The 24588-nt window shown below is 58.7% G+C and overlaps 2 protein-coding genes across 7 annotated transcripts in view; one reads left to right on the forward strand and one right to left on the reverse strand.

The window, feature by feature from the left end:
* Window positions 1–227: 227 nt before the first annotated feature.
* Window positions 228–2700, reverse strand: CLEC11A (C-type lectin domain containing 11A). The gene is made up of 4 exons (XM_017512503.2): window positions 2270–2700; window positions 1858–2041; window positions 1351–1542; window positions 228–925 (listed from the first exon to the last, which is right to left on the reverse strand). The coding sequence occupies exons 1-4, from the start codon at window positions 2414–2416 to the stop codon at window positions 480–482; spliced, it is 969 nt and encodes a 322-aa protein (XP_017367992.1). The 5' UTR covers window positions 2417–2700; the 3' UTR covers window positions 228–479.
* A 3473-nt stretch (window positions 2701–6173) lies between these two features.
* The window catches only part of SHANK1 (SH3 and multiple ankyrin repeat domains 1), a 55490-nt gene continuing 37075 nt past the window's right edge, over window positions 6174–24588 (forward strand). For 5 of the 6 annotated variants that reach the window (XM_037732791.1, XM_037732792.1, XM_017512492.2 and 2 more), the window contains exons 1-12: window positions 6177–6553; window positions 8994–9291; window positions 9493–9696; window positions 10248–10319; window positions 11677–11785; window positions 12092–12243; window positions 13919–14086; window positions 14567–14683; window positions 21498–21575; window positions 21810–21876; window positions 22162–22492; window positions 23340–23533. In XM_037732791.1, coding sequence (XP_037588719.1) covers window positions 9037–9291; window positions 9493–9696; window positions 10248–10319; window positions 11677–11785; window positions 12092–12243; window positions 13919–14086; window positions 14567–14683; window positions 21498–21575; window positions 21810–21876; window positions 22162–22492; window positions 23340–23533 — 1747 coding nt within the window. In that variant the 5' untranslated portion in view covers window positions 6177–6553; window positions 8994–9036. Of the gene's footprint in view, window positions 6554–8993; window positions 9292–9492; window positions 9697–10247; window positions 10320–11676; window positions 11786–12091; window positions 12244–13918; window positions 14087–14566; window positions 14684–21497; window positions 21576–21809; window positions 21877–22161; window positions 22493–23339; window positions 23534–24588 lie in introns of all 6 variants that reach the window. The other variant, XM_037732793.1, reaches the window with a different exon arrangement.

The raw sequence follows: 24588 nt of genomic DNA on the forward strand, positions 1-24588 counted from the left end.
GCCAAGGTGTCTACAGCGTTTACACGCATGCACTCCGGGCATCTGTGCAAAGGAGCAGATGACCGTGTGTACATATGCACCTGTGTTTCTCCCTCACTCTGACATCTTAAATGACATCTGTGAAAAGCAGGCATCCAAAGGCCAGGACAGGCGCCCAAAGACCAGGGTCTGGCCCTTCCCGTCTTCCCCTGCAGGAGATAAAAGTCCAAGAGTGCCTTCACTGCCCCTCAAGTCAGATTCCACAAGGATTTATTGGCACCGGACCTAGCCTGCTACCAGCCCCTTCAAGGAAAGGCACTGACACGGAGGGGTCCCAGCACCGCAAGAGCCCTCCCAGGAGGGCCCAGCCCGGGGGAAAGGGGGTGGGGGGACACTGCCATCCGTGGACAGGGAGTGCAGGGCGATCTCGGAGGAGGGTGGGCACCGCACAAGCGAAGGCCGGGTGGTGGGATGGGCGGAGAGGCAGGTAACCAGACCCGCTAGAAGGGGAACTCGCAGACGTAGTAGAGGCGCCGCTGGCAGTCGTGGTCCCACCAGGAGCCGTCGTCAGAGGCCTGCGCTACGCAGTTCTCCAGCGTGCCGCCGTTGGGCTGGTCCGGGCTGAGCGGGTGCGGCGTGGCGCTGGGCCGGGCGCCGGGCTCGGGGCGGGGTGCGCGGTGCCATGCGAAGAAGGACACGCGCTGCCCGTTTTCGAAGAGGTAGAGGCCCTCGGCGCGCCGATCGTGCACGCCCAGCCATACGGGCCAGTTGTAGGGGGCGAGCGCCGCGCGCAGGTAGCGGGTGAGCGCCTCCATCTGCTGGTGGTCCGCGGGTTGCGCCAGGCTCCCGCCCCGCGCCGTGCACCGCGCCTGCGCCGCCGCCTGCGCTTCGAAGTCGCGCGAGAGTAGGAAGCACTTGTGGCCCAAGCGCAGCCCCTTCAGGCAGCCTGTGGACCCGCCGGGTCGAGAAGGAGGCGGGGTCATGCATTTGGAGGCGGGAAGGGGGCGGGGCCAAAGCACCGGGGGTGGTGGGAGGCGGGGTCAGGACCTCGTGGGGTGGGATGGAAGGAGGCGTGGCCAGAACCGCAGGAGCCCAGAGGCGGAGAGTCCGGTCCGCCAGGGGCGGGGCCAGACGGTGGGGGCGGGACTGTAGGGGGCGTGGCGCTGCCCCAGTCAGGTCTGCGCGGCTCCGGGATGCCAGCTCTGCTCCCCGCATTCAGACTCCCAGCTCTCTAACCTCCCTGTCCCCCAGCACACCCCAGTTCTCCCGAACCCACTCTCCCGCCGCGGGCACCAAGGACCACTTTCCCACCAGTCGCATACCTGGCCCAGATAGTCTCATGTTTTTCCACCCCGCGTGCCGCGGACTCACCCTCCAAGCGGCCGTGCTCGCGCTCGGCGCGACCCTGCGCCTCCTGCAGGGCTTGCAGGGCATCGCGGGTGTCGCCCGCCGCGTTCCGCAGCTGCCGCAGCCCCTGGGTCAGCTCGACCACGCGGGTGTCCAACGCGTGCAGACGGACGTGCAGCTGGTGCAGGCCTGCGTCCAGGCCGGCCAGGCGGCCCACTGCGGACACACAGGGATCGTGCTGGAGGGGGAGCCTGGGGATGCAGCAGGGAGCCTGAGGACCTGGAGAACTGGCACCTAGGGCTCCTGAGGGAGGGGCGGGGGTGGAGTGGGACGGGATTCCTGGAAGGTAGGTTCGAGTGGCCCAGGCTCTTAGGAGGCATGGCCGTGGACCTGGGGCTTCTAGGGGTGTGGGGGCTCTGGGCTGGGCAATGGACAGCTGAAAGGCCACCGGGCAGTGAACTGACCTTTCATTTTTGCGGAAGTGATAGCGGAGGCCTGGGTGTTTGGGGGTAGGGGCTTCTGGTTACTTACGGATGTAAGTGACGGTGTCCTCAGGGGTGGGAGAGGGGCTAGGGCTGGAGGATAGGGTTGGCGTTGCTTCCTCCTCTTCCTCTCCCTGGTCCTCCTCCATCTCCCAGTCCTCTTTGCCCTCAACAGTTCCGGGAGGATTCTCATCCCCCCTCCCAGCAGGCAGTCCCAGGGCCTCCTGCAGATGCTGGGGCAGGGGAGGGGTGGTGAGCCCCAGCCTGCCACCAAGATGCCCTACACACCCTTTTCCAATTCTTAACTCATTCTCTGCCTCCTGAGTCCTGTCTCTGAGCCCATCACCCCCTCCTCTGAGACTATCCCGATCGCTCCTCCTTGTCCATTTCCCTAACCTTGCAATACGCCCTCCCAAGCCCACAGTTTGCCACCCATAGCTCCCTGACACTACAGAGCTCACCTTCAGCATCAGGGCCTCCCTCTCCCGCTCCTCCTCCTGGGCACCTCCCCAGACTCCCTCCCACTCCCTCTCGGCTCCCCGAGCCCCATGGCCAAAGCTCAAGAGCTGGGGGACCACCAAAGCCCCCAAAAGCCAGGCTGCCTGCATTAGGCTGTACTCTTGGCACCCAAGGTTCCAGATGTCTGGATGTCTGGGGTGGGGGTGGGGGTCTCTGAGAACTGCTGCCCTGTGTGCAGATCACTAGCCCCCAGGTTCCCGACTCTCCCAGCTTCTTTCTTCCTGTTCCTCTCCTCGTCTCTGTCTGTCCGTTGGTCTCTTCTGCTCCTCTGTGTGTGTCTCTCCCCGCCCCTCTTGGCTCCCTCGAGGCCCTGCCTCTGTGGCCGGAAACCTCCAACGTTCCAAAGCCTGGATCCCGCCTTGGGTCTCCTCACACACACCCCTCTTTCCACTTTCCAGAGCTCGCTTCCGCCCTGCTCCTTCCTTCTGCCGTGGCCCAAAGCTCAGATAATCAGGAAGAGGACGGAGCTGACTTTTCAAGGAATCTTGGAGAACCCAGGCCCCGGCCTCAGCCCAGGAAACTGCTTAGAACCAACTGGGCAGTGGTGGGATGCTGGGACCGAGCACTGCTCCCTGCTCCTCTGCCTGGTCATTCCTGAAGAGGGAGCAGACCTCAGGGTCTCACTGAGGTTGTTATTACCCTGGAGCCACCATCGCTCACACAGCCGATGGAGGAGGCTCCAGGGCCTCTCCTGGCCCCTAGATTGCCCATCCCACCCTCGAAGCCCTTGTCTGGAGATGCAAGTGAGTGTGTGTGGGGGCGGGGTGACACATGTGAAGAGCATGCATGTGACTGTGTGCACAGCCCTAGAAGATGGGGCTTGGAGATTAAGTGACCACTTTACTAGAAGCCTCCTGCAGGCTGGGCCCTGGGCTGGGTGATGCTGGGGGCTCCAGCTGCTCACAGGCCAGCAGCCAGATAGTTCCCAGGGTGAGGGGGCTGGAGGTGGGAGGGGGCGGGGAGTCTGGAGGAGCAGTCAGGGAAGGTTGCTCCAGGAGGTGAAATCGACAGATGCTGGGTTGTGTGCTCAAGGAGCCTGGAGCATTCTGAGAGCCACCTCATCCCAGCCTGGACCACTGCAGTCTCCCTGCCCTCCCCCTTCTTCCTCCTGAGCCCCTCCAATCCCGGCTGCCGCAGCCAAAGCAATCCTTCCAAACCATAAATCAGATCACATCACTCCCCACTCCCCTGCTCCCCCACCTTCCCATCATAAGCAGGAGGGAAGCCAAGCCCGGGCCTCAGTCCTCAGCACAGCCTGCCATGCTGGGGGCTGGGAAGGAAGAACCTTCTGCACCTCTGCAGCCTCATCACCCACACTCCCCTCGCCCACCCCCAGGTTCCAGCTTCCCTGGCCTCTTGGCTCCTACCCAAATACTAAGCTCATTACAACCTCAGAGCCTCTGCACTAGCCCTTTCCTCCTTCTGGAAGATTCTTTCCCCAGCTTCTTCTCATCATCGAGATCTCAGCTCCAAGAAGCCTTCCCCAACCACCTTATCTGTCCCACAATTTACTTTATTAAAATGCCCCATTTCATCTTTTTGGTATAATCAAGACTGGCACGATCTGTTTGTTTGTTTACATCTGTCCCCTGCCAAAGAAAGCAGGGGTTTTTATGCACAGCTGGATTCCCTAGCACAAGGCCTACAGAGCACATAGTAGGTGCTCAATCAACCTGTTGAGTGGGTGAGGGTATAGCTGTTCCTGGTGGGGTCAAAGGCCTGGAGGCTTCACCTTTTTGGTTTGGTGGCACCCAAGTTCCCAGGGTGGTGGTGGCAGCGTGAGTGGAGGTGGTGAGGGCAATGGGAGAGGGGCTTGGAGATGAGGAAGCACGGCACCATGCCATGCCCCTCTATGCCAGGCCCATGAGTCACACAGGGCTTTTCCAGCACAGGCCTGGCTGGTGGTGCCAACAAACATGGAGCACAGCAGCCAGGGATCACTGGCCTGCTCTTCAAAGGAGGAGACCGAGGCTCTGAAGCAGCATGGCCTGCTGGAGGTCACCAGTGTGGCGGCAGCTAGCCAAGGTTTCTGGCTCCAAGAGCAGGGCATCTGCCCTCGGCTGCCGGGAGCCCCAGGAGGGGCCTTGGAAAACAATGCCTCCAGCCTTCCGTTTTCCAAGAAAGCCTGGTGCATCGAGGACACTGTGACCTTGGGCAGGCTCCTCCCTGCCTCAGAGCCTGGGCCTCTCAGGTGCCCACCGGGGACCTGGGCCCCTCACCAGGAGCTACAGAGCTCAGGAAATAATGCATATGTGGGGAAAGGCCTTGTAAACAGTGCAGGGGTGCACAGCCTATCTGGCTGCTGGAGCCAACACAGGCAGCTGTTCTCTCCCTGGGCTCAGCTGCTCACCACCTGGGCTAGTGGGTGTGCATCAAGATAGAGGCCTCCCCAGGCTGGGCAGGCACCTCCTCCATCTCATACTGGGGTACCCCAGAGAGCCTGCAGCTGGAGGGGAACCCAGAGGCTGCTTAGAACTGCCTCTTGCAGGCTCTGGAGGTGCTGTTGGAGCTGGAGAATGGGGAAGCCTGGGCTAAGAAGCCACTCACCACTCACTGCTGCCCTGTGGGATCTGCCTTTGTGGGTGCGTCCCAGGCATGAATTAGCTGTCTGCACACAGCTGGCTGCATATGCGTGCCTACACACACGCGTGCAAGCTCTGAAGAGATGGCTGGGTGTGTCTGTGTGTGAGGATCAAGGATATGCAACTGTGAGGGCATATGTCCAACAGTGCACAATAGCAATTGAATGAGGACTTTGGAGCCAACCTACCCGTTCCTGATCCTGTTACCACCTCCTTATAGCTGGATGACCTTGGGCAAGTTATTTAGCCTCTCTGTGCCTTGCTTCCCCCTCTGGAAAATGGGATGGTGAAAGTCTCTGAGCCTGGCACACAGAAAATGCTCCAGGAATGTCAGCAGTAACTATCCTGGAGGGGAAGGATGGCACGGTGTTAGGCATGTAAGCGGGTGAGTGCGAACCAGTGCAATGGACGGCACAGTGGGTGGGTGTGATGGGAAGGCGTGCGCACGTCTCTACAGTGCTGTAACTCCGTTTTGGTGTTGAGAGATCTGGGCATGCATACCCGGGTGAACGCCTGCGTGCGTGCGTGTGTGTGTGTGTGTGTGTGTGGTGGGCAAATGTGTGCATGTGCTTATGTGCTGTGTGTGTGCCCAGGCACAGGGGTGTGACACACAACTGCATGTAGCTGGGTGTGTTTGCAGCAGTGTACCCCAGGTGCACTGTGTCTGGGCTTGCATGCGCTGGAGAGTGCGTGCATGTGGGGATGTCTGCAGGTGCTGTTCAGCTGGTGACTATGCACCTGTGCCTTGAGGGAATGTGGTCTGGCCCAGGTATGTCCACGTGTGCCCGGCCCCAGTGCTTAGATGGAAAGGAAAGGGTGTGTGTGTGTGGTGGGGGGGGGGGGCGGAATAGGGTAGGAATCTATAACCTTCACACTTCAATTTGGGGGTATAGAGTCTGGCAACAAATATTTATTGTGCCCCACTGTGTGTAGGGGGGCCAAGAGCTCTCTGGGAGGGGGCAGTCCTGAGGTGTGTGTGTGTGGCACCCTTAAGGGAGCAGGACCCCTTCTTTGGGGTATGGGAGCAAGCAGGGGTGGAGTCAGGATTTGGGGACTCGGAGGTGGAGAGGAGTGGTGGGGGAGGGCAAGGGTAGGGGGCGGAGCCGGCGTTGGTGAGGGGGATGGGCGAGGTTTGGGGGCGCGGGGAGGGGCGATGTCTCCTCCGCCGACTCCCGGAGGGAGGGGAGAGGGCGGAGGGAGGGGAGGGAGGGAGAGAGGGAGGGAGAGAGAAACAGGGTGAGGGAGAGACAGCGAGAGCGAGAGAGCGAGAAGGGTGGCAGAGGAGGCGCGGAGCGGGTGGCGGCGGCGGCGGCGGCCCTAGGAAGAGGAGGAGGAAGAGCAGGCGGAGACGCGGCGCCCGGAGCCGGCCGGACCGAGCCGGGGGCGGGCGAGGAGGGGCGCGGCGGCCGCGGCGGAAGGGGGGGCGCTCTGCGGATGGCCAGGCCCGGCCCGCGGGGGGGGTGAGGTCCTCGGCCCTCCCGCCCTCCCCCCCGGCCCCCGCCCGCCCCCTCCCCGGGCCCGCTCGCCCTCCGGGGCGGTGGGGCATGGCCTGAGGGTCCCCCGTCTCCGGGGGGGTGGGGGGTGGGGGGAGGGGGGAGGGGCCGCGGGCGCCGCCGACCGGGACTCAGCAGCCCCGCCAGGCAGGTAAGGGGGTCGAGAACCTGGGGGTTGGGGGAGCTACGGGGCCGGGACCGCGGAAAGGGGCGGGGGCGCCCGGGATGTCCTTGGCCTGGCGCCGGGCTCCGGGCCTGGGTGTGCGGCTGGGGGTGCGGGTGAGGTGGGGAGCGTTGCCCTGGGCGACGCCAAATTGGGTTACGCCCCGGTCCCGGGTGCCCCGTCCCAGATCACATCCTTGATGGCAGGCGCGCCCCCTGTCCCCCGCCAGCAGAGCCCCTATCCCGAACCCGCCTTCCGGCTCTCAGGGGCCAAGGGCTCAGTCCCGGTACCCGCCTCCCCGCCCAGCCCGGCCACTCCCCCGCCTCATCCTGGCGCACCTGGGCCCCTTCGCCAGGTCCCCCTGGTCCCCCTGCTCCTCCAGGGAGGGTCTAGGCCCTGGCCTCCTCCGCCCCCTTCGACCCCTCCAGCTCCCGCTTCTCCTTCCAGGCTCCTCCCTTCCCTTCCCACCTCCTGCCCCAGCTCCCCGCGTCCCCTCCTGGTCTCCAGTCCCTACAGCGCCAGCCGGCGCGCCCCCTCGACTCCCGCCCCCGACTCCTGCTCCCCGGCGCTCCCCGCCCCTCTACCGGGCCCGGGATCTCCCCCACCAGTTTCCCAGCTTCGGCCCGGGCTCTCTCTCCCCGCCCCTCCCCTCCTCCCTCCGCCTCCATTCATTCTCCCGGGCCCCGCTCTCGGCCACGCCAGCCGCCCCCTGTTCCCCCGCAGCCTCCCAGGGCACCCCCTCTCTCCAGTCCTCCGCCCCCCCCTCGCCGATTCCTCAGCCCGTCTTGGTACCAGCTGCGTGCCAGCTATTCTTAGCCGCGGAGCGTTTGATTCATGCCGCCCCGGCGGAGCGTGCCCGCTCCCTCCCGCGAGCCCTGAGGGGGAGGGGCCGGAGCCGGCCCGGGGGCTGGGGCAGCCTTGCGCGCTGGGGGCCCCGGCCAGCTTTTCTTTCCTCCCACTGGCCACCCCCTCCCAGCGGGGTTGAGGCTAGGGGTCAGCCAGGGTCAGCCGAGGGGGAGTGGCTGCGGGCCCCAGATCGCAAGGTGGGCTGTGCGGCGGGGTGAGGAGGAGGAGGCCAGGGTCTCCGCAGGGACGAGGTGGGGCGGCGCGGCTGGGTACCTGGAGGGGGAGGGGCTTCGCAGCTCTGCCGCGCGTGGGGGAGGGGTCCGCCGGCCCTGGGTTAGAGGCTCGCTCGCCCACAGCTCCTGGAACTCTCCTTCCCCCCCACACATTTCGTCTTTCCGTCCCCAACCCCCCAGCCCATCCCCACTCCCCCAAAGTCAGCAGTACCCTCCACTGCTTCCCATCTCCATGGCAACGGTGCAGGAACCGGGCCTGGTGTGGGGGGGAGGGACCAGACCAGACATTCTGGTTTCCGGTGCTGGGGTGGGAGTTGGGGGAGAACAGGAGGGAGGCGGATCCCATTTGGAAGGGGCCCACCCTCATAAGGCCACCTCACGGGAGAATAGCAAGGATCCAGAAATGACCCCCCACCTCAGTCCCCCAGACCCCCCTCTCTCTTCTTAACCTCCCTCCTAACACCCCAGTCCTCAGAGTGGAGCCCCTGGTACCCAGCAAAGCCAGCCTACCCACCCTGCAGTCCTAGAAAAGAGCTACAGGTCATCTACAGCCACCCATATCTACCGGGGCACCACACCACCGTCACCAGGACAGTGCTCCCCCGCCAACCTCCCCACCCACCAGCACACCTTCTCCAGATGCCCCAACCTCCAAAGGCCACTTCTTGTGGTTCCCTTGGGGACACCCCGATGCCAGATGCTCTGCCCGTGACACCCCATCTCAGTGCCCCTTGCTCCCCTGGGACAACCAATTCCCTAGCACTACTCTGCCACGCGTTGTCAACCACACTTAAGTGAAGTCACCGGCTCCACCCGCTCCAGGCTCACCACGCCTCCATCTCCCCCTTACTACATCTCAGCCTCAGCTTCTCCCCAACCCCCGCCCACCCCCACTGCCCTGGGTGAGGGGCCAGGCTGGGGCCAGGATGGCAGGAGGGCAGGATGCCTGTCAGTTTGTCCACCTGTCTGTCCTTAGCTAATTTTAGCTGCATTTTCTGTGGCCTGACAAAGTGGGCCAGTAGCTCCCGTGGTGATTCTGCGGTTTCTGGGACACGGCCACGCTGGGTCACCAGCAAAGTGGGGCGCAGGGGGGGTGGGGGGCTGCAAGCAGGGCCAAGGGCAGGGAAGGAGACACATGCCAGAAGCATGTCAGGGATGGGGGTGTGTGCATGCCAGCGTGGGAGGAGGCAGCAAGGGAGGCCCTGCAGGCAGAGGGTATGCCCAGCCTCCTTCTGTCCATCTTGGGCAGTAGGGGGAGGCTGCCCTTGACCACTTGACCACTGAGTAGTGCCTGTGGGTTCCGGGGGGTCCCGATCTCCTAGTCTGATGCCCGCCCTTGGCCCTCGCAGCCGCCTGTGATGCTGCCGTCCCCCGTCGCCCCGTGGCCCCACGATGACCCACAGCCCCGCGACAAGCGAGGACGAGGAACGCCACAGTGCCAGCGAGTGTCCCGAGGGGGGCTCAGAGTCCGACAGCTCCCCAGACGGGCCAGGTCGAGGCCCCCGGGGGACCCGGGGCCTGGGCAGCGGGGCACCTGGTAGCCTGGCCTCTATTAGAGGCCTTCAGGGCCGCTCAATGTCAGTCCCAGACGACGCCCACTTCAGCATGATGGTCTTCAGGATTGGCATCCCGGACCTGCACCAGACAGTGAGTGCCTGCTCACTGGCTGGCAGCAGGGGGGGACCGGGGAGCTGGGGGTACAGGGCCCCAACTGACACGGGGAGGCCACTGGTGCTGGGTATCCCTGGAGGAATCACCCCGACGCCCAGCTCCCGGCTCCCTTCCCAACCCACCTGAGGCTCCTCTGTGGCCCCTGACCACCCTATCCCCTGTCTCCTCCCCCACCAGAAATGCCTGCGCTTCAACCCTGATGCCACCATCTGGACGGCCAAGCAGCAGGTGCTCTGTGCCCTGAGCGAGAGCCTGCAGGATGTGCTCAACTATGGCCTGTTCCAGCCGGCCACCTCAGGCCGTGATGCCAACTTCCTGGAGGAGGAGAGGCTGCTGCGGGAGTACCCCCAGTCTTTCGAGAAGGGGGTCCCCTACCTGGAGGTGAAGCTTCCCCAACTCCTTCACTGACAAGAGAAGGCACGCCCTGAAATACATCTGTCCACCACCCACTTTTTAACACACTTGAAACCTTCACGAGGGGGCACCCAGTGTGCCAGTCCAGACCTTCTAAGCAGCGCAGGGAACTCAGAGAGGCCTGAGTTCAAATTACCATCTGTTCTACTTCTGACCAGCCAAGTGGCCTTGGGCAATTCACTTCCGTGCCCTGAGCTTCTCTTGGCCCATCAAATTGGGGGAGGATTCCCAATTACAGTAGGCACTTTAGAACATTCCCTGTGGGGTCCAGACTCCTCCTCCTTCAAGGCAGGGGTTGCAGCGCACCTATACCGTGATACCCAGCACTCTCGGAAAAGCCACTGCCTCCCCTCTGCCCAATAAACCAAGGTTCCAGGGCTGTTTCCACTCCTACCCTTAGCTACCCCCCCACCGGGGAATTAGAGGGAGATCAGACCTTCCCCCTACTCCAAGCCCCCTCCCCAGGCCCCTGATTCCAAGTCTCTGTGTCTTTCCGACTACCCTACCCCTGACCTCAGTTCCGATACAAGACCCGAGTTTACAAACAGACCAACCTGGATGAGAAGCAGCTGGCCAAATTGCACACGAAGGTGAGAGAACCCTGCTGGCACCTGTCCCCTGTAGACCCACCAGAGCCCCCTGCCCAAGCACCTTCTCTCCCCCCCACCTCTTGCCAACAGACTCCACATTCCTCAAGCCCGCCATCCCTCTGGCAGTCCCCTCCACCCCTGACTTGGGGTGCTGTACCACATTTGAGACAACTCCAGATACCATTATCCCCATCACAGCCCCTTCTTACTTTCCTCTTTTGTCCCTCATCCCTCTGCCTGGGGTCGCATCATTCCCGCCTGGCCTCCTTTGAGTCCCCCTTCTCTTCCCCTGACTCTCCCCACATCCAGCCAAGGCCTCTTTGCTTCCCCGCCTTGGCCTAGGACCCTGACATTGAAGGTCCTTCTGCCTAGAGGCTGTCTCACAGACAGGCTGCAGTTCCCCCACCCTCACAGCCTGAACCTCTGCGAAATCCAAGCATGACCCCCCTCTTTTCCAGCCATATCTATCCTGGTACCTTGCCCTCCAGTCCTCAGCCCCTGTCTCCCCTGTGTCTCTGATGGTGAGAGCTGGGAGGAAACCGGGGAAGTGCTTTGGTCAGAAATGAAGGATTCTTGATGCTTGAGAAGGAAGACCTCCCAGTCCCTCTTTGTCTGCCCTCTCCCGCCCACAGCATGCATTGAGCTCTTTCTTCCCCTAAATGTTCCATCCCTCCAGACTTGCACGTTGGGAGCCACTGGCCAGCCACACTGAGAGCTTTCAGTGTGGTTGGTCCCAACTAAGACGCACTGTGAGTTTGAAATACACACTGGGTTTCAAAGACTTAGTATCGAAAAAAGAAAAGTTAAATAATCTCATTAGTAATTTTCATCTCAATTGTCTGTTGAAACAATAACATTGTGGCTATGTCAGTTAAAGAACATATATCATTAAAATGAATTTCAACACAGTTAACAGTTCACCCCCACCTTGCTTTCTTTTTTTTTTTTTTTTGACAGGATCTTGCTCTGTCACCTGGGCTTGAGTGCAGTGGTGCAATCATGGCTCACTGCAGCCTCAACCTTTCAGGGTTCAAAGGACCCTTCCAGCTCAGCCTCCCGAGTAGCTGGGACTACAGGCGTGTGCACATCTGACTAGTTTTTTGCATTTTTTGTAGAGACTGGGAGGGGGGGTCTCACTTTGTTGCTTAGGCTGGTCTCAAACTCCTGGGCCCAAGTGATCCGCCCGCCTCGGCCTCCCAAAGAGCTGGGTGCTTTCTCTGTAAAGGAGGCTGCTAGACACTTTTTAATGGTGTAAATGACTCCACGTGTATTTTCACTGGACGGCCTTGCTCAAGGACCCTGCTTCTCCTCCCTGCTCCTGACTATCCTGTCTTCTCTCTCTTTGCCTGTGGCTCAGACGGGTTTGAAGAAGTTCCTGGAGTATGTACAGCTCGGGACATCTGACAAGGTGGCGCGGCTGCTGGACAAGGGGCTGGACCCCAACTACCATGACTCGGATTCGGGAGGTAGGGAGAGGCACACAGCAGGACCTTGGGGCCAGGACAGGGCTGGGGAGCAGGGGTGCCATCTGCATTCAGATCCATTCCTGACTGATCCAAGTCTCTGTGGTTTCTCTGGGGACACCCCAGACTGGATGCTCTGCCTGTGACACCCCCATCTCTCCTTGTTTGGGTGTCTCCCAAACATGCCACTGTCCTGACAGGGAGGCTGCAGGGCCAGAGGCTGTGGGCTGGAGAGCTCCAGAGCCTAGAAAATGGGCAGGGATAGAGGAGAGAACGGGCTCCGTGTGACCAGCTTTTCCTGCCCTTCAGAGACCCCCTTGACACTGGCGGCCCAGACTGAAGGCTCTGTAGAGGTGATTCGAACCCTGTGCCTGGGTGGGGCCCACATCGACTTCCGGGCCCGGGATGGCATGACAGCGCTGCATAAGGCCGCATGTGCCCGACACTGCCTGGCACTCACGGTGAGGCCATGGGGTACCCCGCCCCCCGTCCTGGGGCCCTCTCTCCTTTTCCCTTTGTTCTTTCTCAAACCTGGGTTCTTTGGTTCCTGTTAAAAATAGGCCCTCTCATGTCCCCAGTACAAAGCCCCTTTCCATAGACTGACAGGCAGCTCCTGGTGTCACCCTTGTCAGGCCCCCTGGGTGCACCCACCTGGGCTACAGCTGACATTACGCATTCCCCAGGCACAGCCTCCTCCCCTAAACACCCCAAATGTCTCCATGCCCAGTGACCAAGCTCAATACCAAACCTGCCTCTGTCTCCCCAAGGTGTAAACCCTTCTCTTTCCTTAAAATATAAAGTGAGCTCCCTGCTATGCCTCCAGATAGAGCCCCTCCACATATACCCTGAAAAGAGCCCTCCAGCTACCTTTCCAAACCCAGCCCTGCACCAGCTCCGCTCCCTCCTCTCCCACACCCAAATACAGCCCCTTCCCCACGTACACAGCCTCAGATGCACTTTCCCAAATAGACAAACCCATACACCCACAAAATACATACACAGCGTCAGCTGCACAGTCTAATTTTAAAATACTCTTCTTCTCCCCCTGCCCCCGCCAGGACACTTGATTCCTCTTCATACACAGGTCAGGATGGGCTGCCCCCAAAAAACAGCCATTGAGAAGCACCCCAATGCACAGATGCTCCAGCTAAACAGCCCCTCCCTTCTCTCCCTCAAATTCTTTCCTGAAGAGCCCCTAATGCAGTCAGATGCCAGCCACAAGGATCTGCAGTATACCCCTAGAATTAGCAGACCCTCTTCATGTACCCCCCATTCCCACTCACCCCCAAACCCCCATCCTACTCATGCACACCCCTCCCAGTCCCCAGACCTATTCCAGCCAGTAGCCACTGGCCACCTGGGGCTGTTTAAATTTAAATTAATTAGAATGAAGTAAAATTAAAGTTTCAGTTCCTCACTAGCCACGTTCAAGCGCTCAGGGCCCACGCACGGCCACCATATAGGGCGGGGAGTTGTGCACCATCCCCATGACGGCGGAACGTTGTGCTGGACAGCTCTGCTACAGGCTGAACTCACACAAGGTTGCTGCCAACACTTTCTCCTGGTAATGCCCATTATCGCCAGCCTTCCACACCCGGAGCTGTCCTTCAAGTGGGGACAGGAAGCGGCCTCTAGCCCCAATAAGGCTGGCCTGATCCTTGCCCTTACCCAAGCTTATCTATCTGTCCCCTGGCTTCCTGCTGTGCCCCTTCTTTGAGATTCTGGAACTAATAACACCTCCCACTTGGCCAGGGACCCTCCTGCATCCAGACTCTGTCCTCTCATTTGTCCCCACAACCCACCTATAGTAGGTGGAATGGGTGGGTGCTGTGGTCCCTAGTGTCCTTCAATGGCTCATCCAAGGTTGCCTCCCAGGGGAAAGGCTGGGCAGGATGTCAGAGCGCCAGAGTCCTCTGGAAGCATCTACCAAGTCCCACATTGTTCACAGGGAATCAGAGTTGTCCAGGGAGGAAAAGGGCCGGGCTCAAGGTCGCGCAAGGGCATCATGGCGGAACTGAGACTGGCATTGGCCTCTTGGTTCACCCAGGACTGCCAAGTCCCCCTGGCCCTTCAGAATGAGCCGGTTAATGTGTGACAGTCATCTGTGTTTTTCTACTGGGCTCTCTCCATTCCTAGGCACTCCTGGACCTTGGGGGTTCCCCCAACTACAAGGACCGCCGGGGGCTGACCCCCCTGTTCCACACGGCTATGGTGGGCGGTGACCCCCGATGCTGTGAGCTGCTCCTGTACAACAGGGCCCAGCTGGGCATAGCTGATGAGAACGGCTGGCAGGAGATCCACCAGGTGCTCCTGAAGGGCTGGGCCATGAAGGGCTGGGGTGGGGGACCAGGTCCCTAAGGCATCCAAGGGGCTGGGGCTGGGAACCAGATGCCAGGCTCCTCACAGAGCTTGGTGGTGAGGATAGCATGGTCCCCAAAGAGGAAAAGATGGGGGGGTGAAGACATGAAGACCCTAAGGGAGCAGGGGCTGGGGAACCAGACGCCTTGATCCCTGAGAGGGATGGGCTGGCCTCTTGGCCCTCTTAAGGAGGTAGACCAGACACCTGGGGCTTGGAATGACTGGACATTTGGGTTGTGAAGCTGACAGCCCAGGCCCCTGAGCAGGAAGTGGGGCTAAAAGGCGATGGGGAGGTGGATGTGGTGAACGCTAGCATCAGAAGGCCAGAACACAGGTCATAGACAGACTCTTGGCCCAGAGGGAGAGCAGCCTGGGCGGAATCCAGCCTGGGTCTGATCCATGCCCCTCGCTCCCTGTCCTGCCCAGGCCTGCCAGCGGGGTCATTCTCAGCACCTGGAGCACCTGCTCTTCTACGGGGCTGAGCCTGGAGCCCAGAACGCCTCGGGGAACACGGCTCTGCACATCTGCGCCCTCTACAATAAGGTCTGCCTAGCAGCGGCCACCCCAGGCCCCTCACACCCCCCACAGCCGCCTCCCCCAGGGCCAAGCTCAGGCACTCTGCACCCTTCACTTCTTCACTATTTTCACCCTTTATCCAGTCATCCATTCATTCCTCCATCCATCCATCCACCCATCCAGCAGATATTTACTGAGCTCCTTCTCTGTGTCAGGCCCAGAGCTGGGTGCTGGGGACAAAGTGTTGAGCTTGTGGCCTAGCAGAGGGCAGATGACATACAAAATTTGCTGCTGCAATCCAGAGTGCTCGGAGCAAAGTCACAGGGAATCCAGGTCTCTGTGGGAGCCCACATCTGGGACTGGGCTTGGGTGGAGGGGCTGTGGGTAGAGGTGGCTTCCTGGAAGAGGTGCCCCCAGTGTTAAGATTAGCAGGAGTAGAAAAGGGATAAAAGGGGTGCTCCAGGGCGGGGGGCATGGCCTGTCCAGAAAGCCAGCAGAAAAGGGGCTGTGGGTCCCCAGTTCCCATGTGTCTTCATTCAGCCAGTGATGTGTGCAGGTGCCACGTGTCAGCAGGGCAGGGCACAGGGGAAGGCCAGTGTGCAGCCCCTGAAGGGCACGAGAGTGGGATAGGAGTTTTAGCAATTCAGGACCTTGTGGTTTCTCACAGCCTGGGTCCCTGAGCAGGGAGTGCTGAAAGGAGGCGGGGAGGACACCCCCACTTCCAGAGTCCCTGGGAGAGGAGAGGTACAGAGTAGGCAGGGGGTCTCATGTCAGCTGGTTGGCAAGAGCCGGGGCTTTCCATGTCATGACCTCTGGCACTTCAGCCACCCAAGCTGCAGGTGATCCTGGGCAGGTCCGCCCCGTGGGAAGCCTCAGCCTCCCCACCTGTTTCTTGATGCTCCCTGCCCTTGAAGGGCTGCTGGGGGTTACTTAGAGGGACAGGCGCTGGCATGACAGAGCTTGTCTGTCAGCCCCCTTCCTCCAGGAAGCCTTCCAAAACAGCCCTCGGCCCCCTCTGCTCGGCAGAACTTGCAGTGCTGGGGATTTGGCGGGTGGCCACGTGCCGCCTCGTGGCAGCCAGCAGTATGCCTGGAGCCCAGGGAAGACTCAGTGTTTGTCAAACCGAACCAACATGGTGCCGGCACTTCTCTCCCTGCGTGCTTCTGCCTCTCCTGCTCTGTGACACAGGCCTCGAAACCAATCCTCTGACTCCCAGGCCCTCGTGCTGCTGAGGGGGAAGAAGCCCCAGCCCCACAGGCAGATGGGGGCGGGGGGCAAACAAGTCCCTCCCCCTCCTTGAGGCGCCATCCTTCTTCCTGAAATGGGAATGAGGCCAGCTTTTATTGAAGAGGATGAGCCATCGTGTATATTAAGTGCTCATCCCTGGAAGGCAGCCATCAGAATGATAATTGTCATTGTTATCCTCACCAGTGTCAGTCAGGGTCCAGTCGAGAGACAGAAACTGTACCATTCGGATAAACAGATCAATTTCAGTTTAGAGAATTAGGCCAGACACGGTGGCTCATGCCTGGAATCCCAACACTTTGGGAGGCTGAGGCGGGAGGATGGCTTGAGCCCAGGAATTCGAGACCAACCTGGGCAACATGGGAAAACCCAGCCTCTATGAAAAATACAAAAATTGGCCAGGCACGATGGCTCATGCCTGTAATCCCAGCACTTTGGGAGGCTGAGGTGGGTGGATCATGAGGCCAAGAGATTGAGACCATCCTGGTCAACATGGTGAAACCCCGTCTCCACTAAAAATACAAAAGTTAGCTGGGCATGGTGGCATGCACCTGTAGTCCCAGCTACTTGGGAGGCTGAGGCAGGAAAATCGCTTGAACCCAGTAGGTGGAGGTTGCAGTGAGCTGAGATTGCACCACTGCACTCTAGCCTGGGCAACAGAGCAAGACTCTGTCTAAAAAAAGGAAAGTACAAAAATTAGCCAGGCACAATGGCGTGCACCTGTAGTCCCAGCTACTAAGGAGGCTGAGTTGGAAAAATCACTTGAGCCTGGGAGGTGGAGGCTACAGTGAGCTATGGTCATGCCGCTGCACTATAGCCTGGGTGACAGAGTGAAACCCTGACTCTGAAAAAAAAAAACAAAAAAAAAAAACCAGACAGGAGGCAATTTTCTTAGTGGACTGATGAACAAATCATTTCCCGTCCTTGGTAGTCTCCCTTCTCAGCTGTGAAATGGGTCATTAATTAATATCTGCCATGCGAAAGGATCAATGGGTTAATAGTTTTGCTTGCCTTTGCCATGGGCTTAACAAATCGATGCATAACACATGAGAACTTGTTTCCCCCATTTCCATGCCCACCCCCCCACCCGTCTTCCTCCCAGGCTTTAAGCTTTCCAAGAGCCAGAGCTGAGTCTGACAGTTTTTCCTCAGCCCCTGCCATCTTGGCCTCCTGACATGCCTGTCTAGCCTTTAGTGGTCAAGGTCAGATCTGTGTCTAGGCTGTGAGCACCTCAAGGGGGAGAGTTGAGTCTGATTACTTGATCTGTTCCAGGGCCCCGGCATAGAGCAGGCACACATGCATCTTTGTCGAGTGAGTGAATGAATGAATGAAAGTGAGTGAATGAATGATGGGTTAGTCCTCTTGGATTTCCACCAAGACTGTGCACAGTGCCTGGCTCAGAACGTTCAACAGGTGTTTGCTTGTTTCAACAGACTGAATGACTCAGTGAATGAATGAATGATTCGAACAAATTAATTTTGACTGACTCAACCCCACATCTTCCATCCTCATTCTTTCCATGCACATTTCTTGAGCACCTACTATGTGCCCAGCACCAGGCATTGGGGATGTGAGATGAGTCAGACGCAGCATCTGCCCTGGGGAGGGTGAGGGCGGGGTGGGGGGCTGGGAGTTCACAGTCTGGTGAGGAGGCAGACGAGTAGACAAATCAGACAAATCACAGCGACAGCATGAGATAAGTGCTAGGGTGCCTTTAAATGCGAGGTTCTCTGGGCGCCCAGGGGAGGGAGCCATCGACTCTGACTTGCACACCTTCTCAGCTTCGTAAGAGTAAGATGAGGAGCAGGTGAGCTCAGGGGCCGTGCTCTGGTCCTGTGCCCCCAGGGTAGGGGGTGGGGGTGTGAAAACATGCAAAAATACACATGGCAGCAGTTAACAGTCTAGTTGGCCAGCACGGGCACACACAGACTCACATGCACACACACACACACACAAACACACCCAGAACACACACTGGGCGAACTCTGCTGCCTGATGTGTGACTTTGGCGGTCAGAGTCGTCCATTCACAGCATCAGAAAGCGAGGTACATAGGAGAATCACTTGAGCCCAGGAGATGGAGGTGGAGGCTGCAGTGAGCCAATACGGCGCCACTCCACTCCAGCCTGGAGACAGAGCGAGAACGAGACTCTGTCTCAAAAAAAAAAAAAAAAATGGTCAGGTTGGAATCCTAACTCTTCCACTAACCGGCTGTGTGGCCTTGGGCATAGTGTCTGCCCTCTCTGAGCCTGTCCTGTAACGTCATGTGGAAGGGGTAAGATCAAGGAGGTGCTTGGGGGAATGCTGGTTAAATTAGCATCAGGGGGCACTGAGGGACAGTTGAGCTGGAGGCCAGGTTGGGTTTGGCCAGGCAAAGACAAAAGGGAGAGGACATTCCTCCTACCGAACAGTTCTTGTGGGTCCAGCATGAATCCAGGTGGCCGGTGCCACAGGCAAAACGAATCCCCTGTGCAACTTATGATGTAGAAGAGAAGAGACACTCATGGGACAAATAACAGAAAATGGAATTTCAGGGAGATGATGTTACGAAGAAAATGAGCCAACATTGGCGTAGAGTGCCTGGCACACACACCAGTGTCACGTTAAAAAATAAAGCAAGGGGCCGGGCATAGTGGCTCACGCCTGTGATCCCAGCACTTTGGGAGGCTGCTGAGTTTGGGAATTCGAGACCAGCCTGACCAACATGGTGAAACCCCATCGCTACTAAAAATACAAAAATTAGCCGGGCATAGTGGCAGGCTCCTGTAACCTCAGCTACTCGAGAGGCCGAGGCAGGAGAATCACTTGAACCCAGGAGGTGGAGGTTGCAGTGAGCTGAGATCACACCACTGTACTCCAGCCTGGGCAAACTCCATCTCAAAAATAAATAAATAAAGCAAGGAAGAGGACAAGGTTTTGTTTTTGTTTTGTTTTGTTTTTGAGAAGGAGTTCTGCTCTGTCCCAGGCTGGAGTGCAGTGGCACAGTCTCGGCTCACTGCAACCTCCGCCTTCCAGGTTCAAGTGATTTTCCTGCCTCAGCCTCCTGAGTAGCTGGGATTACAGAGGTGCGTCACCATGCCCGGCTAACTTTTGTATTTTTTTTCGTAGAGACGGGGTTTCACCATGTTGGCCGGGATGGTCTTGAACTCCTGACCTCAGGTGATCCACAAGGGTTTTTTTTAAGACAGGGTGGCTAGAGAAGACCTCTCTGAAGAGGTGGCATATGTGCACAAGCCTCAATGAAGTGAGGAAGCAGACTATGCTGAGATCTAGCAGAGAGAATTGAAGGCAGAGGTCTTTGCCGTGCAAAGGTCCTGGGGCACGAGTGTGCTGTCAGAGGAAGGAGGAGGCCAGCGTGGCTGGCGCCTGGGAGCGAGGGTGGGTGGTAGAGGTTCAAGCTGAAGGGTCAGGGTGGGGAGTGGCAAGGCAGGCAGCTCAGGTTAGCTCAGCTAACACTAACGCTGCTAGGCCGTGGCATGGACTTTGTGCTTAGCCCAAAGAGTGATGAGGGCTGATGTGTGATTGACATTGGTGAGAAATTGATCTGAATGTAGAAGGCGTCCCTGTCCCCACTGGCCCAGTCCTGCCCCTGCCCTTTCCTCTGCAATGTATGTCCCCTTCCTTCTGGGTCTGGCAGAAAATGCAATTAAGATAGAAGGCTTTGGAGTCAGAGAGATCTGTGTTTAAATCTGAGGTTGATGATCACCAGCTGCGTGACCTTGAGCTTTGTTTGTTTTTTGAGATAGGGTCTCACTTTGTTACCCAGACTAGAGTGCAGTGGCATGAACAAGGCTCTCTATAGCCTCGACCTCTTAGGCTTAAGTGCTCCTCTCACCTCAGCCCCGAAAGTAGCTGGGACTCCAAGCGCGTGCTAACACGCCAGGCTAATTTTTGTATTATTTGTAGAGACGGGGTTTCACCATGTTGCCCAGGCTGGTCTTAAGCTCCTGGGCTCAAGCGATCCTCACGTCTCAGCCTCCCAAAGTGCTGGGATTACAGGAGTGAGCCTCTGTGCCAGCCCACCTTGAGTTCTTTTGAAAGCCTTAGTTTCCTCCTCTGTAAAATAGAGACAATTTCCATCTCCAGGAATTGCTGGGCAATTCAGTGAGCTTTTGCCTCTAAAGTGCCAAGTGCCTGGCATGTAACATGATAAGCCTCCGGAAGGTCTAGACCTGTGGTTCTCAACCCGGGAGCTTCTGCCCTCCAAGGGACACTTGGCAGTGTTTAGAGACATTTTTTGGTTGTCATGACTGGAGAGGGGAGTGCTACTGACATCTAGTGGTAGAAAGGGGGGGATGCTACTCAACATCCCGCAGTGCTCAGAACACCCCCCACAAACCAATGAATCACCAAGAATTAATTATCCCGCCCCATCGTCCAGTGGAACATAGCATGAGCCATATATCCTAAACGCCCTCAAATATCCTAGTGGCCACATTAAAAAGAAGGGGAAAATAATTAGGTGACATTTATTTTAACAACATATTTTACTTACAGTGTATCCAAAACATTATCATTTCAACGTAGGATCAGCACAGAAATTATTAGAGGTTTTTTGTTTGTTTGTTTGCTTTTGTTTTTGAGACAGAGTCTCACTCTGTCACCCAAGCTGGAGTTCAGTGGTGTAATCTCGGCTCACTACAACCTCCAACTCCTGGGTTCAGGCGATTGTCCCACCTCAGCCTCCTGAGTAGCTGGGATTACAGGCGCCCGCCACCATACCTGGCTAATTTTTGTATTTTTTGGTATAGATGGGGTTTCACCATGTTGGCCAGGCTGGTCTTGAATACCTGGCTCAAGTGATCCACTTGCCTCAGCCTCCCAAAATGCTGGAATTACAGGTGTGAGTCACCACACCTGACTTTTCTTTTTTTTCCCCTGGTGGGGAGACAGGGCCTTGCTCTGTCACCCAAGCTTGATCTCAGTTCACTGTAGCCTCAAACTCCTGGGCTCAAGCGATCCACCTATCTCAGCCTCCCAAGTAGCTGGGACTCCAGGCACCCACCACCATGCCTGGCTAATTTCTGTTGATCTTTTTGTAGACATGGGGGCGGGGGGGGGGATGCTCCTCACTATGTTGCCCAGGCTGGTCTGGAACTTCTGCCTTGGCCTCCCAAAGTCCTAGGATTATAGGCTTGAGCCACCGAGCCTGGCTACAGACATTTAAATTCTCTCTTGTTTTCATATGGTGTCCTTGAAATCCAGTGTGTATTTTGCATGCATGGTGCATCTCCGTTTGGGCTGGCCACATTCAGCCTAAAGTGCTCCTGGTCCATACCTGGCAGGCGGTTGCTGTCCTGAGTGGTGTAGGTTTAGGGTGGAGTATTTATTCCTGTGGATCTTAGCACAAGCTCGAACTAAGGGCCTTGGGCAAGCGGCTTCACCTGTGTGAGGCTCTGTTCCTTCAACTATGCAATGGGGCCCAGGACCCCCTTCCCCAGAAAGTGCCATCAGGAGTCTAATAAGATGATTTGGTGAAACGTTCCAGCTATGTCCTGCACACCGGTACACCACAAGTAATACCTGTATCCACTCGTGGTGACCTTAATTTTTTTTTTTTTGTCTCTGTGTCCTGCGCCACGGACCATCACCCACAGGAGACCTGTGCCAGGATCCTCCTGTATCGAGGGGCCGACAAGGATGTGAAGAATAACAACGGCCAGACCCCCTTCCAGGTCCGGGGCTGCAGGGGATGTGCTGACATTTCCGGGGCTGAGCAAAGGGTGACAGTGACACCCAGTGGATAAGGAAGGGGACAATGAGGAAAGCAAGGAGAGAGGTTGTGAGGGGAGCTGGAATAAGAGGGAGGGCATGCGGGGGAAGGTTTGGGTTGGGCCGGGAACCTCACCATGTTTCCTGCCCTCTCTCTGCTGTATGCCCCCCCACCTGCCTGTACCCCCTCTCCCCAGGTGGCAGTGATTGCTGGGAATTTTGAGCTGGGGGAGCTGATCCGAAACCATCGAGAACAGGATGTCGGTGAGTGACAGGGGCTGGGGCTACACAGAGAACCTGGGGCGACTGGGCGTTCAGGGTGGGATGGGCAGTTGGGGGACCGGATATGGGGACTGGGATCGGATGGAGAAAACCCTAGAGAACCCAAATGTCTGGGTGGTGGAGGGGGGCAGTCCCAGGCCCCCCGCCCTTTCTCATCTCTGTCTTTCTCCCTCTTACCTCTCTCCCACCATCTCTCATCCCCACACGGCCCCCTGCTTGCCCTTTCTCCCCCTCCCATCCGCCCCTGCCACCACTGTGCCTTCGCAGTGCCCTTCCAGGAGTCCCCGAAGTACGCGGCCCGGCGACGGGGGCCCCCGGGCACAGGGCTGACAGTGCCCCCAGCACTGCTGCGAGCCAACAGTGACACCAGCATGGCTCTGCCCGACTGGATGGTATTCTCTGCCCCGGGGGCCTCATCCTCTGGGGCTCCTGGCCCTACCTCAGGGTCCCAGGGACAGTCTCAGCCCTCAGCCCCGACCACCAAGCTCAGCAGCGGGACCCTCCGAAGTGCCAGCAGCCCCCGGGGTGCCCGGGCCCGCTCTCCATCCAGAGGGAGGCACCCTGAGGACACCAAGAGGCAGCCCCGAGGCCGGCCCAGGTAGGGGAGGCTGCCCTGGCGCCACAGTTCCCAGCCCCATTGAATCTCCTCCCCGATCAGCGGCTTCTCCCAAGGCCAGCCCAGCTTCCTTCCTCCCTGCGTCCCCATCCATCCAAGTCCCTAGTGTCATTCTGGGGTAAAGTAAGGTCTTTGGGAGGTACTGTCCCGACTCCATCTCCAGAGCACCACATGTTAGCTGGGCATCTGCTCCACAACAGGGGCCCCAGGCAGGGGGTACCCCAAATAAACATAGGTCCCAGCCCTTGAGGACAGACAGAATGACAGAGTAAGGTGGAGGAAGCTGAGCAGGAAGAGGATGAGGGCGTGGCAGGGACTTGGCGGTGGGGGGTGGACAGAGAGGTCACGCTGGAGGGAGGCTGAGGAGGGGGTGGGGGGCATTCTAGGGTCAGGAGGCCCACCTGGCTAGAGGAGGGTGAGAGGGAGGTGGAGGCCAGCCAGGCGAGTCCCGAGGAAGTGGGAGAGAGGCTGGCAACAGCGGGCAGAGGAGTTGGAGCTGACCCAGGAGGAAGCCGGGAGTTGCGGAAGGCTCGTGAGCAGAGGGATGACACAGTCCCAGCTCAGCCTCAGGAAGCTGAATCAGGCGGTGTGCACAGGACCGTGGGAGGGGCAGAGCCGGAAGCCAGGAGGCAGGAGAGGGGGCTGGGGGGGCAGCTGTGGACAGGCAGAGGGAGCCCCCAAATGCCCTCTTCCCCTGAGGATGCCAGTGCTGGGAAACCCCTACCCCCCACCCTGATGCTCCATCCTCCCCCACCCAAGGACCTCTGTCCTCCTAGAGGTGTCCCTTCCCTCCACCCTCCCCTGCCTCTCATGCCCTCTGTGTACGCAGCTCCAGCGGGACACCCCGGGAAGGGCCAGCTGGGGGCACGGGGGGCTCAGGGGGCCCTGGGGGCTCCCTGGGCAGCCGCGGGAGGCGGAGGAAGCTGTACTCGGCGGTACCCGGACGCTCCTTCATGGCTGTGAAATCGTACCAGGCCCAAGCCGAGGGGGAGATCTCCCTGAGCAAGGGCGAGAAGATCAAAGGTATGCCGGGTGGAAGCAGGGATGGGGCTGGGCTGCGGGGGCCATCAGGGAGGAGGTGGAGCAGACAGCGGACCATTCTTGGGCAGCTGGAGTACCTCATGCACTCTGGAGAACTCAGAGAGCCCCGGGATGCCCCTTGAGCCTTGAAGAAGCATAGAGTGTAGCTAAGATGACCCTGTCAGGAGGCAGTGCTGAGGCAAAGGAAGTGAAGTGAGCATTTGTGGGACGCCGACGCTGTGTGCAGGGCATAGCTGGAACGTTTCACCAAATCATCTCATTAGACTCCTGATGGCCCTTTCTGGGGAGGGGGGTCACGGGCCCCATTGCATAGTTGAAGGAACAGAGCCGCACACAGGTGAAGCCACTTGCCCAAGGCCCCCAGTCCAAGCCCACCTGGTGTGGAGCCTGAGGCAGAGCAACCTTAACTTTGCCTCCTGCATCTGCCCAGGGGTCCTCAACTGAGAGATGGCCCCAATGAGTTGGCAAATGTAAGACAACCGGTCGTGGTGAGGGCTCCCAAAACGGTGGCCGCCGTTATCGGGATTCACCTCCCTTCGGTTTTTCCGTCATCTGGAAAGTGATGCCAGTTGTCCCTGCTTGTAGACTTTGCAGGGCTGCTGATGTGTTCTCGGATAGAAGGATGCTTTAGAGACGACCACATGCAGCAGGTGTGGCTGTTAATATGAGGCATCGAATAATTCTTTGCCAGACTCTAGGCTGCCCAGGAGCCGAGCAGTACAGAGGTTGAGAGCCAAGCAGCCTGGGTTCAAATCCTCACCCTACCACTTCTTAGCGGGGTGACCTCGACCAAATGATTTCTCTGGGCCTCAGTTTCTTCATCTGTAAAATGGGACCCTCATGAGGATTAGAGGAGCCAGATGATGTGAAGCACTTAGACCAATGTTTCCTACATAACAAGTGCCATATATGAGCCATCATTTGGCCAGGCAAGGTGGCTCATGCCTGTAATCCCAACACTGGGAGGCCAAGTCGGGTGTGGCTCACCTGAGAAGACCAGCCTGGCCAACATGGTGACTCCCCATCTCTACTGAAAA

Source organism: Cebus imitator, unplaced genomic scaffold (assembly GCF_001604975.1).
Source record: "Cebus imitator isolate Cc_AM_T3 unplaced genomic scaffold, Cebus_imitator-1.0 Scaffold473, whole genome shotgun sequence".
NCBI lineage: Eukaryota > Metazoa > Chordata > Mammalia > Primates > Cebidae > Cebus > Cebus imitator.